The sequence below is a fragment of the Erythrolamprus reginae genome, chromosome 13 (assembly GCF_031021105.1).
Source record: "Erythrolamprus reginae isolate rEryReg1 chromosome 13, rEryReg1.hap1, whole genome shotgun sequence".
NCBI lineage: Eukaryota > Metazoa > Chordata > Lepidosauria > Squamata > Dipsadidae > Erythrolamprus > Erythrolamprus reginae.
Window position 1 is genome coordinate 11016806 of NC_091962.1, and position 17669 is coordinate 11034474.

The 17669-nt window shown below is 41.8% G+C and overlaps 1 protein-coding gene across 1 annotated transcript in view; it reads right to left on the minus strand.

Annotated features, from left to right (window-relative positions):
• The window catches only part of INTS3 (integrator complex subunit 3), a 44503-nt gene that overhangs the window by 22408 nt on the left and 4426 nt on the right, over window positions 1-17669 (minus strand). Inside the window, 11 exon segments of the mRNA XM_070766390.1 lie at window positions 54-133; window positions 838-925; window positions 1359-1550; window positions 2703-2800; window positions 3051-3180; window positions 5843-5987; window positions 7647-7713; window positions 9238-9322; window positions 10435-10548; window positions 13776-13859; window positions 15668-15751. Of these exon segments, the coding sequence (XP_070622491.1) occupies window positions 54-133; window positions 838-925; window positions 1359-1550; window positions 2703-2800; window positions 3051-3180; window positions 5843-5987; window positions 7647-7713; window positions 9238-9322; window positions 10435-10548; window positions 13776-13859; window positions 15668-15751 (1167 nt within the window).

Sequence of the window (17669 nt, forward strand, 5' to 3'; positions counted from 1 at the left end):
CAGGGCTGCCCGGCCCGGAGCCTTTTTGGAGGGGGGATTAAAGAAGGGCTTACCCGACACATGAAGTCCAGTAGGGTAGCCGTGATCGCCGGATGCGGTTTCATGGAATGATACATGACAAAGATGGCTGGCTCTGTAAAAAAAAAATTAAAATTTTTTTTCCCCAATGAATTTTTAAAAAATGTTTTAAAGGTTTTTAAATTGTTTTACATTGTTTTATATTGTTGTTTGCCACCCAGAGTCCGAAAGGAGTTAGGCGGCCTATAAATCGCAAAAATTAGATGATTGATGAGATAGATAGATAGATAGATAGATAGATAGATAGATAGATAGATAGATACAGAGATAGATTAGATAGATAGATAGATAGATAGATAGATAGATAGATAGATAGATAAATACAGAGATAGATTAGATAGATAGATAGATAGATAGATAGATAGATAGATAGATAGATAGATAGATAGATAAGATAGATAGATAAATAGATAGACAGACAGACAGACAATGGATGGGTAGATAGACAGACAGACAGATAAACAAATTCAACACTCCGCGGCCCATGAAGCTCTCATCACCACTACCCTCCTCCACTTCTCTTAAATCAGGGTAATTGACAGCTTCTAGGTCTTCCTCCTCTTCTGAATCTGACATTTCCAAAGACTGACAGGGAACACTCACAACAGTCGCAAGTCGAGGACCAGCTTGCCAACGGAACAAGGGGCGTTAAGGCCGACATTGGAGGCATTTCCTTGTCTAACGTCCGGATACTGGAAGACAACCCCTCCCCACAAGAACCAGGGAGGAGGGAGAAAATATGCCCCCCCCCCGCCGTACCGATATTCATGATGCTGTCCTTATCGGGGTTGAAGAACAGCCAGTCGTAAAACAGGGCGAGCTTGGCGTTGGAAGCAGCCACGTTCGACTGCAAGGGAAGAAAAGGAAGGAAGGAGGATTTGAAGACGCGGTTCTCCGAGGCAGGGGAGGTCCCCTGTTGTGCCTCTGTGTGAGTCCTTGTTCTAGCAATTTTCTGGGCCTATCTATCTATCTATCTATCTATCTATCTATCTATCTATCTATCTATCCATCCTATTATCTATCTCCCCTCTCTATTGTCTGTGTGTCTATCATCTATCTCTTTATTTTTCATCTTTATATATCACCTCTCTCTCTTTCTCTGTATCACCTAATCTCAATTTACCTATTTATCATCTCTCTATCTCTCTATGTCTATCTACCTACATCTATATATTTGGGCGAACCGGTTAGCAACCCACCCCACTGCTCCTGTACGTTGAGGGACAATTAACCCGGGGAACTGCCCACCACCAGAAGTTGGGCGGGGGAGTTAATCCTACCGTGCAGGTGGTGAGTAGCCATCCAATGATGGCCCAGCGTGGGAGGATGTCGGAGCTGAGCACCTCGTTGGACGGGTGGACCACCCCGCAGATGTAACGGATGAGGTCGCAACGCAAGGACTGGCTGTCTGGGGTGGAGAGGTACTGGCGCTGGAACCAGTCTTGGTACCGCTTCTGTTGACCCAAACGCACCTGGCGGGAAAAGGAAGAGGGAGGAGCTTGCCCCGGGTCGGAACCTGACTTGACGGGAAGACGGGAGTCCTCCACTTATGACCAGATAGTTAGATGACAGACAGACTGACAGAGACAGATATATAGAAAGAGAGAGAGATATAGATAGAGGGAGAGAGATGATATATAAAGACGGCACAGGCAAGGAAATATTGATTAGATATAGATTGATAGATGATAGAGATGATATATATAAATGATATATGATAGATATGCTGTATAGAGATAAAAAATAAATAGATAAAATGATGAGATAGACAGACAGACAGACAGACAGACGGACGGACGGACAGACAGACATAAAGTGAGAGGTGATAAATAGATTATGTAGAGATGATACAAAGATGATATATAAAGATAAAAAATAACTAGATAGATGATAGATAGACAGACAATAGAGGGGATAGATGATAGATGGATAGAGAGAGAGAGAGATTGGTAGAGGATAGAGGTGATATATAGATGATAGATGATACAGAGGTGCTATATAAAGATAAAAATAAGTAGATAAGTATAGATTAGATAGATAGATAGATAGATAGATAGATAGATAGATAGATAGACAGAGATGATAAATAGATATTATATATAGATGATACAGAGAAAGAAAGAGATGATATATAAAGATGAAAAATAAGTAGATAAATGATAGACAATAGAGGGGAGGATGGATGTTAGATAGATTAATAATAATAATAATAATAATAATAATAATAATAATTTATTAGATTTGTATGCTGCCCCTCTCCGAGAAGTCGGATTAGATAGATAGGTAGGTAGGTAGGTAGGCAGATGATAGAAATGATATATACAGATGGATAATACAGAGAGATATACTATATAAAGATAAAAAAGAGATGATAGAGATGGTGGAGAGAGAAAGAGGTGATAAATAGAGATTATATATAGATGATACAGAGAAAGAGAGAGAGAGAGTGATGATATAAAAAGATGAAAAACAGACAGCCAAAAGAGAGGGGGGATAGATGAGAGAGAGGGAGAGAGAGTAGATTTTACCAGCTATTCTACCCCCACCCCCACCCCTAGTCCTTAAGTGAATCCCTGAAAACAAAACCCAGACAAAAGAAAATAAAAAAACCAGAGGAGAGATACCCTGGAGGTCATGAAAAGCAACTTGGTCTCCATATCTGGGGTGAGGCGACAAGCCAGAAATTTTCTTGAGGTCCTGGACTGCAGAAGCTGCAACATCCCTGCAGGAATTTTAAAAAAACAACACACGACATAACAAAGGTGAAAATCGGAAAAGGACCCACAAACCTTAAAAGACTTAAAAGCCAAGGGGAAATGGCTTAGCTTCCTTGTCCAATTTCAAAAAAATTAAGTGGTCCCCGACTTATGACGGCAACCGAGCACATTTCCGTCCTTAAGCGAGACGTCAGTGCTCCCCCCCCCCCGCTGCCCCCCACCCTAACCGAGCTCGGCAAAGGGCCCTTCACCCACCTGTGAACTGAGGACTGAGGGCCTGGGGGTTATGGATGATGTCCTTCCAAAATTGCTCGAACTCCGGAATCCGGGCCACGCTTTGCAAGAGCCGCACCAGATCTCGCCCGACCATGAAACAATCCATAAACTTGGCAGGGGAAGAGGGGGGGGGGGGCGGGAAAAATTGAAACGAATAAAAATAAAAGTCAAATTCCATTTTTTTGAGGGGGTGGGGGTGTTACCTCCTCCCCCCCCAAATTAAAATAAATAAAAATAAAATTCCTATTTTTGGGGAGAAGGAACCCGGAAAAAAATTAAAATAAATAAAAATAAAATTCCTATTTTGGGGGAGAAGGAACCCAGAAAAAACCTATAATAAATGAAAATCAAATTCCTTTTTTTTTTGAGGGGGACCCGGAAAAAAATTAAAATAATTCTTTTTTAAAAAAAATCCTTTTTTCTTTCTTTATCATGCATATAGTCTAGGCTTAAGTGATAACTGGGTAATTATAGTATACAGTATATGCTTTATCTATCTATCTATCTAACTATCTATCTATCTATCTATCTATCTATCTAATTAAATTAAATATCTATCTAATTAAATAAGAACAAATTATAGCAAATGTACTTGTCTGTCTGTCTATCCATCTATCTATCCATCTATCTATCCATCCATCCATCCATCCATCCATCTATCTAATTAAATAAGAACAAATTATAGTAAATGTACTTGTCTGTCTGTCTATCCATCTATCTATCCATCTATCATCTATCTATCTATCTATCTATCTATCTATCTATCTATCTATCTATCTATCTATCTATCTATCTATCTATCTAATTAAATAAGAACAAATTATAGTAAATGTACTTGTCTGTCTGTCTACCTATCCATTTATCTCTCATCTATCTATCTATCTATCTATCTATCTATCTATCTATCTATCTATCTATCTAATTAAATAAGAACAAATTATAGTAAATATTCCTATCTATCTATCTATCTATCTATCTATCTATCTATCTATCTATCTATCTATCTATCTAATTAAATAAGAACAAATTATAGTAATATTCCTATCTCTCTCTCTCTCTCTCTCTCTCTCTCTCTCTCTCTCTCTCTCTATCTATCTATCTATCTAATTAAATAAGAACAAATTATAGTAAATATTCCTATCTATCTATCTATCTATCTATCTATCTATCTATCTATCTATCTATCTATCTATCTATCTATCTAATTAAATAAGAACAAATTATAGTAAATATTCCTATCTATCTATCTATCTATCTATCTATCTATCTATCTATCATATATCTACTTATTTTTCATCTTTATGAAAAAGGCAGTCGAGACGAAGGGTGGTGGAGAGGAGGAAGAGGAGGCCAGCGCCGAGATTGGGGTGTGTATGTGTTGTTTGGTTTTTAAATATGATAGGGTTTTATATGCTTCTTTTTAATATTAGATTTGTCTCGCTATAATATTGTTTTTTATTACTGTTGTGAGCTGCCCCGAGTCTTTGGAGAGAGGCGGCATACAAATCTAAGAAATTATTATTATTATTATTATTATTATTATTTATATAGCATCTGTATCATCTATGCAAATTACAAATTATAGTAATTATACTTAATTGATTTTATAATGTAGATAGAGAAAAGAATGGTAAGCTGTTGGAATGTATGCCTAAGAACTTCAACCAGTGTTAAGCATTGTTAATTTGGTTTAATTGTTTAAATAAAGTCTTTCTTAAGGGGAAAAAAATCATTTTTGGGGGGGTCCTGAAAAAAAATCAAAACAAATAAAAATAAAATTCCTTTTTTGGGGGGATGGGGTGTCCCAGTCCAAAAGGTCAATGCCTTGCCTGCCCACGTGTCCCCCCCCCCAAAAAAATGCCCTCCCCGTTGGCATGCCAACCTTCCCTTTGAAGATCAAAAGCCCCCTCCCCGAAGGCCAGTGAGAAGCTCGGTTGGTCGGTAAACAAGCCATCAATTCTGAGATGCCAGTGAGGGGGGGTGGGGGGTGGGGTGGAGAGGGGAAGAAGTTCAAGGCTTCGCATGAGTGCCTGATCCAGCCAAAATTTCATCCCTGGGGTGGGTGGGTTTTGTTCTGTGCCCCCCTGACCCACCCCAAGAGATCGGATGCCCCCAAATGAGAGATAGTAGTGGGTCTCCCAGGCTTGGCAACTGGAAGGGGGGGGGGGAACCCCAGAATTCCCCAGTCAGCCATGCATAGCCTTCCTTCCTTCTTCCCTTCCTTCCTTCATTTCTCTTTCCTTCCTTCCTCCTTCCTTTCCTTCTCTTCTTTCTTTTCCTCCCTTCTTCCTTTCCTTCCCTTCCTTCTTCCTTTTCCCTTCCCTTCCTTTCCTCCCTCCCTCCTTCCGTCCTTCTTCCTTCCTTTCTTTCTTTCCTTCCTTTTCTTTCTTTCCTCCCTCCCTTTCTTCCTTCCTTCCTTTCCTTCCTTCTTCCTTTTCTTTCTTTCTTTCCTTCCTTCCTTCCTTATTCCTCCTTCCCCTTTCATTTCTCCTCTTCATAGAAACATAGAAGTCTGACGGCAGAAAAAGACCTCATGGTCCATCTAGTCTGCCCTTATACTATTTCCTGTATTTTATCTTAGGATGGATCTAGGTTTATCCCAGGCATGTTTACATTCAGTTATTGTGGATTTACCAACCACGTCTGCCCATTCCCTCTTTCCTGACAATTCCTGGCCTACAAGCCCAAAAGCTCCAATGGAAAGATGGTAGCCCCCACCCCTGGGGGAAGCAGGGAAAGGGTCATCCTTGGGGGGGGGGCGGTCTCCTCACCCGATCTCGGAGCAACGAGACGCAGAAGTCCACCTCTTTTTGACGGAGGGCCTGCAGGGTAGGCGAGCCGTGGTGGTCGACGATGAGACGGAGGTAGGTGTAGACGGACATGGCGATCAGCAAGGCGCTTTTGAGTACCCACTCCCTAGAGAGGAGGACCAAGAGGGGGTTGCCCTGATGCCCACATGGGACCCCAAAGGTCCTTGCTGGGATGAAGGCTGGGGCTTCGTCCCGCGTAACTCCCTCCCTCCCTCCCTGTTTCCTTCCTTCCTTCCCTCCCTTTCCTCTGTACCTCCCTCCCATCCATTCGTATTTCCTTCCTTTCTTCCATCTCTATATCATCATGTTTATGTCTATTGGTCTGTCTGTCTGAATCGAATATAAGACAGGGTTTTATTTTGGGAGAAACATGGTATCTACCTACCTACCTATCATATGTCTATCTATCTATCCATCCACCCATCTATTGATCTATCTATCATCTCTCTCTCTCTCTCTCTCTCTCTTAATTGATCTATCATCTATCTATCTATCTATCTATCTATCTATCTACATTATGTATCTATCTATCTATCTATCTACATTATCTATCTATCTATCTATCTATCTATCTATCTATCTATCTATCTATCTATCTATCTATCTATCTATCTACATTATCTATCTATCTATCTATCTATCTATCCATCCATCCATCCATCCATCCATCCATCCATCCATCCATCCATCCATCCACCTACCTACCTACCTATCCAATCTACTCTCCCATCTACTTGTTTTCTGTATATATCTGTCTGTCTGTCTCTTGTCTGTTTGTTTATCTATCTATCCATCCATCCATCCTATCTACTCTCTCATCTACTTGCTCTCTCTCTCTCATCTATTTGACTGTGCCTGTCTATTTATCCATCCATCCAATCTACTCTCTCATCTACTTGTTTATGTAGGTATGTAGATATGTATACATACATACATACATATCTATATATATCTCTCTCTCTCTCTATGTATCTATCATATCTCTCTCTCTCTCTCTCTATCATCTCTCTCTCTAACTCTCTCTATCTCTATCTCTCTAACTCTCTCTCTATCTCAATCTATCATATCTCTCTCTCTCTAACTCTCTCTCTCTCTCTCTCTCTATCTATCCATCTATCATATTTTCTCATCAGTTCAAATGCCCTCTGCCAACTGGCACTAGATGGCATCATGGTCATATAAGCTAGGAAACCCAGCTTATCCTCCTGCCCTGGGGAAAGTAAACAGCAGAGGGCTTTTAACAGCAAACCCCTCCCTCCCTGCTTCAAGCATTGACGCAGCAACAAACATAAATGGTTTCTACGGGTTTTAGGGTTTTTTAAAAAAAAGAAATTCTAAACAGCGTTCAGAGCACCTGTTTCTGAGCATTTTTCAGGCAAAGGATTTCAAAAACAGACCATAGTTTTAAATGTTAAAAAGATTCTTTCTCCCTGCGAAGGGCAGAGGATTAAAATCAACACACAAGGCTATTTTTCCCCCCAAGCCTGGGCTAGAAAACCGATCCCAGCTGGTATCGTGCCCCTCGGGGGGGAAAAAAGATCTCTGGTTAATGAGGAGGAGATCCAGGCAGGATTTAAAAGGACGGGTCAAAGAAGTAGAAAAAAATTAAAAACATTTCAGGAAGTGGAAGGGTTTAGGGCCGGTTAAAACCAAGGCAGGAGGCAGACTGATTGCGTCACAAAAGCAAGATTTGGCCCGAGAGTCTTTGGCTCTTCCATGGATTTTTTTGTCAGATGGTTTATTCTAACCAGGTGACCCAGCCCACCTCTGTTCGGTCAGTATGTCGAGGATGCTTTCGGCCAGCCAGATGTTCTTGGAAGTGACATCTCCCCCTGCCAGCAGGAAAAAAAGTGAGAAAAAAACATTTTTCAAGTCGAGGACTACAGAAAAATCGGATTTCAAATAAGTAGATATTTCAAAGAGGAGAACAGGCAAGGATCAAGTCAGCTTCACCTCTCCGCTGAGTGAATCTGACAGCTAGCTAATCATTTTGCTTGTCTGATTAAAACTTTCTGGTCAGACTGGCTGAGAACTTTGCCAGCACATAAACTGAATAAATAATAATAATAATTATTATTATTATTATTATTATTATTATTATTATTATTATTATTTTCTCTGGCTTCGGATGCATTTGGAAAATCTCCCCCAGTGTTTCCTGTTCATTATTTCCCCTTTAGTTAGTTAAGAGAGGTAATTTCCCCGCCTCTATCAAAGAGAGATCAGGATTTCACCCGGCTTAGAGATGGAGCCAGCCGAACAGGCCAAGGACCAAGTCAGTTTCACCTCTTGGCTGAGTGAATCCAACAGCATTGCTTGTTTGATTTTTAAAGGAAAGTTAAACCTTTCGGTCAGCGTGAGAATTTTGAATTACATAAACCGAATAAATTACTTTTCTTCCTGCCTTTTGTTGCTTATATCCTAAGATTTTTATTAATATTGCTTCTTCATTGCTTATTTGACCCCTATGACAATCATTAAGTGTCGTACCACATGATTCTTGACAAATGTATATTTTATTTTATGTACGCTGAGAGCATATGCACCAAGACAAATTCCTTGTGTGTCCAATCACACTTGGCCAATAAAATTCTATTCTATTCTATTCTATTCTATTTTTTGGGAAAATCTCCCAGTGTGCCCAGTTCATTATTTCTCTTTAGTTAAGAGAAATAATTTCCCCACTGCTACCGAAGAGAGATCGGGAATCTACCCAGTTTGGGAAGATTGGTTGTATGATTGTATTTAAATTAAGGGTTTTAACTGTTCTGTTTTTTTAATCATTGGATTTGTATTGTGTATGGCATACAAATCTAATTAATAATAATAATAATAATAATAATAATAATAATAATAATAATAATAATAATAATATAGTCTGTAGAGTCTGGAGGACAGAAGGAAAAGGGGGGACATGATCGAAACATTTAAATATGTGAAAGGGTTAAATAAGGTCCAGGAGGGAAGTGTTTTTAATAGGAAAGTGAACCCAAGAACAAGGGGGCACAATCTGAAGTTAGTTGGGGGAAAGGTCAAAAGCAACGTGAGGAAATATTATTTCACTGAAAGAGTAGTAGATGCTTGGAACAAACTTCCAGCAGACGTGGTTGGTAAATCCACAGTAACTGAATTTAAACATGCCTGGGATAAACATAGATCCATTGTAAGATAAAATACAGGAAATAGTATAAGGGCAGACTAGATGGACCAGGAGGTCTTTTTCTGCCGTCAGTCTTCTATGTTTCTATAATAAAGAAGCAAGGCGAACTGACAAGGGTCAAGTCAGTTTCACCTCTCTGTAGCAGACTTTCGGAACAAATTCAGCATCCTCGCCACCCCCACCCCTGGAGACCCACCTGCAATCTGTTTCATGAACGTCATGCAATTCCCGTCGATGCCGATAATCCCATTCCGCACCATCTCGCGCAGCAGCCACACGAGCTAAAGGGAAGACAAAATCACTCTGTCGCGTGGCTCTCTGGACGGGTCGCGCGGCCTGCCCACTCGCGGCTCCCAGAGGCCTCGGCCAAAACTAGACTACGTCCCGAAACTAAAATTGCCGTGCAGAAGAAGGGTTTTTGTTTGTTTTTTTTAAAGTTGGGTTTTAGGGTCACAAAAGAGGAGGGAATCGTCTCTTGGGGACACGCTAGAGATCCCAAGCGCCTGGTTCTCCTTTCTTAATTTTGCTAGTCCTGTTTGTGCCATCTCCTCCCTTAAATCTAAGCCCGTCTTTGCCACAATTTGCACCAGATGTTGGTGGAAAAGTGAGGGATATCGCCAGTAATGGGGACTAGTAAGTTTATGCACTATTTATTGAACACTTAACAGTTTTTTTAATTGTTCTTTCTTCTATAGTACCTTAGGATGATCCTTAATTCCTTTTAAAATAGGAAATATTTATTTATTGGATTTAAATAAATATATAATTAAACTATATGTTTTTACCCATCAACGCTTTAATCATTTCTTTTCATGAAAGAAAATTGAGCCGCTTGTCCAATCTGTTATCATACTGAACCTTGTGGGTTCAGTACAAAGCCTGAAAATGTTACTGAAATGTCAACAAATAACGCTGTCTATCATTTGTCCTTTTTCAAATACAGTAATGCAACTTAAAGAGCCCAAGCACCTATTTGAAAATACTCCCACCTAGTCACATGACCTTGAAGCCGCCACCCCCTGGTCACATGATTCTCAAGCCACTCCTACCTGGTCTTGACATGACATGACTATCAAGCCACACCCAGAAAATAAGCCCCACCCACTGCGCAGCAGTAAAAATTTTGGCAGCCCATCACTGGATATTGCAAAAATTTGACATCCATCGAAGGCCGGTTCTTTCGTTAGCACCTGAGTTTCACATTATTTATTTTTAATATTTTATTATTAGAGTTGGAAGGGACCTTGCAGGTCATCTAGTCCAACCCCTACATGATCACAAGAGGGCCTCCAAGCTGTTCCTGAGGTCCAAAAATCAGTTCTGGGCTTAATTTGCCCACTCGCTACACACATACACACACTTTTAAGAGAAATGCACAACCCCTCTTCCCCACCTGAGTGCGACAAGTGTCTTGCAGTTTGAGGTATTTCTCCATGAGGAGCTGGTTCATCTTGGTCAATATGATGCTCAACCCATCTCGGCTCACCAAGGCCAGGTCTCGGTAACACTGCGGCACATTGAGGAGAGCAGGAAATTTAGGGGGAGAAAATTGTTTATTTTTAATTTTTCTACACAAAAACCTGGCATGACGTAACATACAAATCTAAATAATAATAATAATAATAATAATAATAATAATAATAATAATAATACAAACGTATAATCCTAGGAATCCAACTTCCCATCTTTAATTATCGCTAAAGATCCATGCCAAACTTCGTATACAGTACCAGTTTTTCAAAAATATTAATTAAAAAATACTTTGCGGTTTCCCCCCCTATACCACGGTTTTTCCCACCCGATGACGTCATATGTCATCGCCAAACTTTTGTCTGCCTTTAATAAATATTTTTTAAAATAAACTTTAATAAATAAACATGTTGAGTAATAATCTAAATGGTTGTTAAGGGAATGGGAAATTGTAATTTAGGGGTTTAGAGTGTTAAGGGAAGGCTTGGGACACTGTCCATAGCCAAAAATGGTGTATTTACTTCCGCATCTCTACTTCGCGGAAATTCGACTTTCGCGGGCGGTCTCGGAACGCATCCCCCGCGAAAATCGAGGGAACACTGTACATACATTGTAAATATTTACATTTCTAATTCATTTCGGTATCCATTTCTCCCATATATTTATCAGTATAACTTATTTTGTTTACTCAATCCTCACTTATATTATAATTTATCTAGCAATTCTCTACATTTATATAGAGGGGAGGAGGAAGAGGAGGCGGAAGAGGGGCTGGAGAGGAAGAGGAGGAGGGAGGAGGAGGAAGAGGAGGAAAAAGAAGAGGAGAGGAGGAGGAGGAAGAGAAGGAGGAAAAAGAAGAGGAAGGGGAGGAAGAAGGAAAGAGGAGGAAGAGGAAGAGGAGGAGGAAAAAGAAAAGGAGGAGAGGGAGAGAAGAGGCAGAGGAGGAAAAAGAAGAGGAGGAGGAGGAAGAGGAAAAAGAAGAGGAGGAGGCAGAGGAGGAAGAGAGGCAGAGGAAGAAGAGAAGAAGGAGGAAGAAGAGGAAGCCGCCCCGGGTTTTTGGAGAGGGGCGGCATATAAATCCAATAAAACTTGAAACTTGAAACTTGAAGAAGAGGAGGAAAAAGAAAAAGAGGAGAGGGAGAGAAGGAAGAGGAAGAAAAAGAAGAGGAGGAAGAGGAAAAAGAAGAGGAGGAAGAGAGGAAGAGGAAGAAGAGAAGAAGGAGGAAGAAGAGGAAGAGGAGGAGGAAAAAGAAAAAGAGGAGAGGGAGAGAAGGAAGAGGAAGAGGAGGAAAAAGAAGAGGAGGAAGAAGAGGAAAAAGAAGAGGAGGCAGAGGAGGAAGAGAGGAAGAGGAAGAAGAGAAGAAGGAAGAAGAAGAGGAAGAGGAGGAGGAAAAAGAAAAAGAGGAGAGGGAGAGAAGGAAGAGGAAGAGGAGGAAGAGGAGGAAGAGGAAGAGGAGGAAAAAGAAGAGGAGGAGGCAGAGGAGGAAGAGGAAGAAGAGAAGAAGGAGGAAGAGGAGGAGGAAAAAGAAAAAGAGGAGAGGGAGAGAAGGAAGGAGAAGAAGGGGAGGAGAAAAAGAGGAAGAAGAAGAGAAAGAGGAAGATGAAGAGAAGGAGGAGTCATAACTTTGAACAATCCCTAAATAAATGGTTTTCAATCCAGGATCTCGTGTTGGTTAGGAAAGGGGGAGGGGGAGAAGGAGGGATGGATAGAGAGATGGAGGGAAGGAGAATAAACTCCTTTATTCCTGGGTATATAAGCTGACAGATTGATAGCTGTCAATAAGCAGGAAGAGAGGACGGATAAGCCCCCTTAAAAGGGGTACATAAACTGGCAGATTGACAGATTTCAATATCCAGCAAGAAAGAGCTTGAAAATGTGGGGCTGGAGGGCGTAGGCGTGAGTGACAGCCCTTGCTTTAGCTCTGACGCCACTGAAATATCAGCACGCAGGAAAGAAAGAAAAGAAAGAAAGAAAGGAAGAAAGAAGAAAGAAAGATGATAGATAGATAGATAGATAGATAGATAGATAGATAGATAGATAGATAGATAGATAGAAAACCTGATTGGTTGGCTGGCTTGCGTCTCCATGCATGCTAATTTGTGTCACTAAATGTCATTCCACACCAGAAAAAAACCAAACCAAACCCAGGCTGAGCCATCCACTTTCCCTTTCAAGAGGTTAACGAGCTTCTAGAAGAAGCTTTTGATTAAATTCCTGCCCTGCAGAGCCCTCGCAGCCACCCGGAAAGAGCCCAGCCTCGACCTCCGGAAATGTTAAAAGCCCAGCTTCGAATTCTAAACAGGTCCTGCAGAGCAAGGCGGTAGTCCCTTTGAACCTTCTGAAGGTTCCAGCGGCTTCTTTAACCTCTGAAAGAAGGCGGGGGGGGGGGAGGAAAGGGATTGGGGGGGGGGACGACAGAGGATGGACAGATAGGGAGTGGAGGGGGGAGGCCTATGCCCCACCCCAGACTTCTTGGTCTGAGATATAATGAGGACGAGAAACTTGCAATGCTCCCAAAGGAGGAACAGAGAAACGGGTGTTAATCCTAGACAAATTTGTAATTGTCCCAAAGGAGGAATGGAGAAATGGGTATTACTCCTCAGACCAGGAGTAGGAAAAAATTGACTCTTCTATGACTTGGGGACTTCAGCTCCCAGAATTCCTGAGCCAATCATGCTAGCTTAGGAATTCTGGGAGTTGAAGTCCACATGCCATAGAAGAGCCAACTTTGCCTACCCCTGGCCTAGACAAACTCGCAATCCTTCCATAGGAGGAATGGAGAAATGGGTTTTATTCCTAGACAAAACTTGCAATCCTTCCACAGGAGGAATGGAGAAATGGGTGTTATTCCTAGACAAAACTCGCAATCCTTCCACAGGAAGAATAGAGAAACGGGTTTTATTCCTAGACAAAACTTGCAATCCTTCCACAGGAGGAATGGAGAAATGGGTGTTATTCCTAGACAAAACTCGCAATCCTTCCACAGGAAGAATAGAGAAACGGGTTTTATTCCTAGACAAAACTTGCAATCCTTCCACAGGAGGAATGGAGAAGCGGGTGTTATTCCTAGACAAAACTCGCAATCCTTCCACAGGAAGAATAGAGAAACGGGTGTTATTCCTAGACAAAACTTGCAATCCTTCCACAGGAGGAATGGAGAAATGGGTGTTATTCCTAGACAAAACTCGCAATCCTCACAAAAGAGAAACAGGAGGATTATCTAGAATTACTTGTAGATAAACCAAAACAAAATATCTTGTTACCTTCTGGGCTTGAGCAGGTTCCGTCAGGATCATGGTGAAAAGACCCAGGCAGACTTCCTCGTGCTGGGGGGCTCCTTTGCATACCTGACAGAGCAAGAGAGGAAGGTAACGCCGGTTGCTAAGTGGTGGGAGGAAGGAGGGAAGAGGCACCAGAACTTTTATTGCACCAGATTCCTGGCAACAAGCATCCATCTGACAGTGAGTGACATTGAGGCATAAATCATGGCTTTAAAGCTTCACTCAAGCACACATCTCTTCCATTGAACCACGTTGAATCTCCACACCCCATTTCCCACAATCCTTTGCCTTTACAGTGCCTGGAAGTGACATCACACCTCAAAGAGGCTAAGGCCGTAAGCTGATTCCTTTTCCTCTCTCCTTCTCAATTATCTAACTACTGTATAGCGAGGGTCAATCCATTGACGTTCCACTCTAATGTCTTCTTCATCCTCTGACTGGGACCGCTCCCCCATTGTCACAACAGCCCCCTCTAGTGGTTCCTCGGGTTCACTCAGGTCACCTTCTCCCTCACTCTCACACCCTGGCAAACCTCCCCCTCCCCGGCCCATGGGATCCAGAGGGGCCTGGCTCATCCGCCTCATCCTCCTGATCTCCCATGTCTCCCTCCTCCTCTGACTCAGATATTGCCATCATTGGTGTTTCTCCAGTCTCTGGAGGTTCCTCAGGTGGTTATTATTATTATTATTGTTGTTGTTGTTGTTGTTTTTGTTTGTTTGTTTGTTTGTTTGTATTGTATCTTGGTCACAATTCAAAGTGTTGGTTATGACCTATAAAGCCCTTCATGGCACCGGACCAGATTATCTCAGGGACCGCCTTCTGCTGCACGAATCCCAGCAACCAGTTAGGTCCCACAGAGTTGGCCTTCTCCGGGTCCCGTCAACTAAACAATGTCGTTTAGCGGGACCCAGGGGAAGAGCCTTCTCTGTGGCGGCCCCGGCCCTCTGGAACCAACTCCCCCCAGAGATTAGAATTGCCCCCACCCTCCTTGCCCTTTCGTAAGCTTCTTAAAACCCACCTCTGCTGCCAGGCATGGGGGAATTGAGATCCTCTTTGCCCCTAGGCCTTTACAATTTTATGCATTGTATGTCTGTATGTATGTTTGGTTTTATAATAAGGGATTTTAACTGTTTTAATATTGGATTTTTATATGCTGTTTTTATTACTGTTGTTAGCTGCCCCGAGTCTACAGAGAGGGGCGGCATACAAATCCAATCAATCAATCAATCAATATTGTGAGCCACCCTGAGTCTTCAGAAAAGGGTGGCATACAAATCTAAATAATAATAATAATAATAATAATAATAATAATAATAATAATAATAATAATTAGATTTGTATGCCACCCTTTTCCGAAGACACTCAGCGCGGCTCACAAGATACAATACAAACAATACAATAACAAATCTGACCAATTAAAAAATTACAAACTAAAATCCCAATATATTAAAATCAATCAGCCAATTCATTCGCAACCACACACTCCACTTAGTAAACAGGAGGGGCTTGATCTAATTGCCCCCAATGCCTGGCGACATAAATGAGTCTTAAGACTCTTTCGGAAGGCGAGGAGGGTGGGGGCAGTGCGAATCTCCGGAGGGAGCTGATTCCAGAGGGGCGGGGCCGCCACGGAGAAGGCTCTTCCCCTAGGCCCCGCCAGACAACATTGTTTAGTTGACGGGACCCGGAGAAGGCCGACTCTGTGGGACCTCACCGGTCGCTGGGATTAACGGTCCCGTAAGTCAACTCACTGACCTAGGGTATCAAGACGGACCCAGTTACACCCTGCTCAGAATCTGCAACTAACTGACCTCACAACCCCACCCAGCTTGGAGGAAGGAGATTCGAAGTGAAGGAGCTAAGGAAAAACTCACGTGGGCATTCAAGGCGTCGTTGGCTTCCCTCTCCGAGACCCCGCCGGTCAGAGAGGTCACCGTCGCCATGCATCTTTCCAGCTTCTGAAAGGGAAAGAGGAAAACATGAGGTCTCCAAATCTCCTGAAGATGTTCAATTCCGACAGCAGCGAGAATAGCGCTCGCCCAATAGTGGAAAAGCGGAAAATTTGCCTATTGAGGAAGGTATCCTTGAAAAAATTACAATGTCTGGATAACCAAAAAAATATATTTTATACAAATAACTAAAGTCTTTGTTGTGGTTAGCTGTGGCCCAGCTCCTGCCCCAAGGACTGTGGATGTGGGGGAGACATCCACATGCTGCAGGTCTGTTTTGCCCCCGGTGGAATCTGCTGATGAAGGCTCCTCTGACCAAGAAGACATGAGTGACAGGGAGGAGGAGAGTGGGGCAGACAGCTCAGAAGGAGATCAATTATCTAGCTCCTCCTTGGATTCGGACCAAAAGTTAATGATACAGCCACGCATGCGGAGAGCGATGCATAGGCAACAACAACTGAGAGATTATTATCAAAGAAAATGAGGCCACCTGTGGTTGGGGTGGGGCTGTGGTCATTAGTGAGGCTGCTATTAAAGAGCAGCCTGTGGGTTTGGCCATTGTGGAGGATTATCTGATCGTTGTGTTTCGTGACTGCTTTACTGACTTTGACCTTTTGTGTGCTGATTTTCCCCCGCTTTGAAACTAAACCAGAGCAAAGTGTGTTTCACTTTGTGAAAGAAGAAGGACTGTGAATTGCCTCACAGCTGCAAGCTAAGTATCACAGAACTGATAAGGGACTTGTATAAATTACCAGTTTGTTTGGAGACGAGTGCTCTTGGCTATACCAAAAGAAGGCTTGGGTTAAGTGAATTTTCATTATAAAGAACATTGTTTTGAATTTTCAAACGTGTGTGTGTCTGAAATTGTATCTGTGCATTTTTGGGAGGATTCTACCAGAGAGCCGGACAGAACAGTCTTGATTGTGAATACACACTCAAATGAAAATGGAGAGAAAATGGAGAGAAATGGAGAGAAAAAAACAAACTGTTCTCAAATGTAAATATAGTTGCTTTAATGAACCATTATACCACAGAATAAATATAATTGAAACGAAAGGAAACATAGAGAAATAGATATTGATAATCTAAGGAGACTAACGTGTATTAGTAAATGGTTGCAAATGAATAAACTGCAAATTAAAAAAATAACATCCTGCTATATAGCAGGTATCCACTTTAAGTTCTGATACCAAAGTTACTTAATGTATAAAGCATAATGCTTTGTTTTGTCTTGTTTGTATGTATGTATGCTTCCTTTCTATGTCGTTTTGTTTTTATCAATGTAAGTAACCAATAAAGATTTTTTTTTTAAAAAAAGAAAAAATTACAATGTGTGAAGAAATGGATAGTTTAACTGAAGAAATAAAAAAATATAGATGAGCCATACTAACTGTTGGAGTAGGTTTTATCACGGGATGGGAAAAAAAGGTAAAATTAGAGAGTTAATAAATGTTAGATAATTTGGGGAGTAAATGTCAGAGGATTGGTCACAAAAGGAAAACAAAAAGATATACAGTGGTGCCTCTACTTAAGAACTTAATCCGTTCCGTGACCAGGTTCTTAAGTAGAAAAGTTTGTAAGAAGAAGCAATTTTTCCATAAGGAATCAATGTAAAAGCAAATAATGTGTGCAAATCTATTAGGAAAGAAATAAAAGCTCGGGATTTGGGTGGGAGGAGGATGAGGAAGAAGAGGAGGACAGTCGCTGCCCAGAGCGAAGGGAGAATTTCTTTTCTCTGGGCGCTAGCAGAGGTTTATTCCCTGTCCAAGTGCCCAGAGAAAGGAAAACACTCCGTTCGCTCTGGACTGCCAAAGCCTCCTTAAGCGCCACCGAAAGGCTCCTCTGGCAGCCCAGAAAAGCCCGGGATGGCCGGGATTAAAGGGGAATGGCAGGAAACTGACCGGGCCTTCCTGCTGCTCTCAAATTT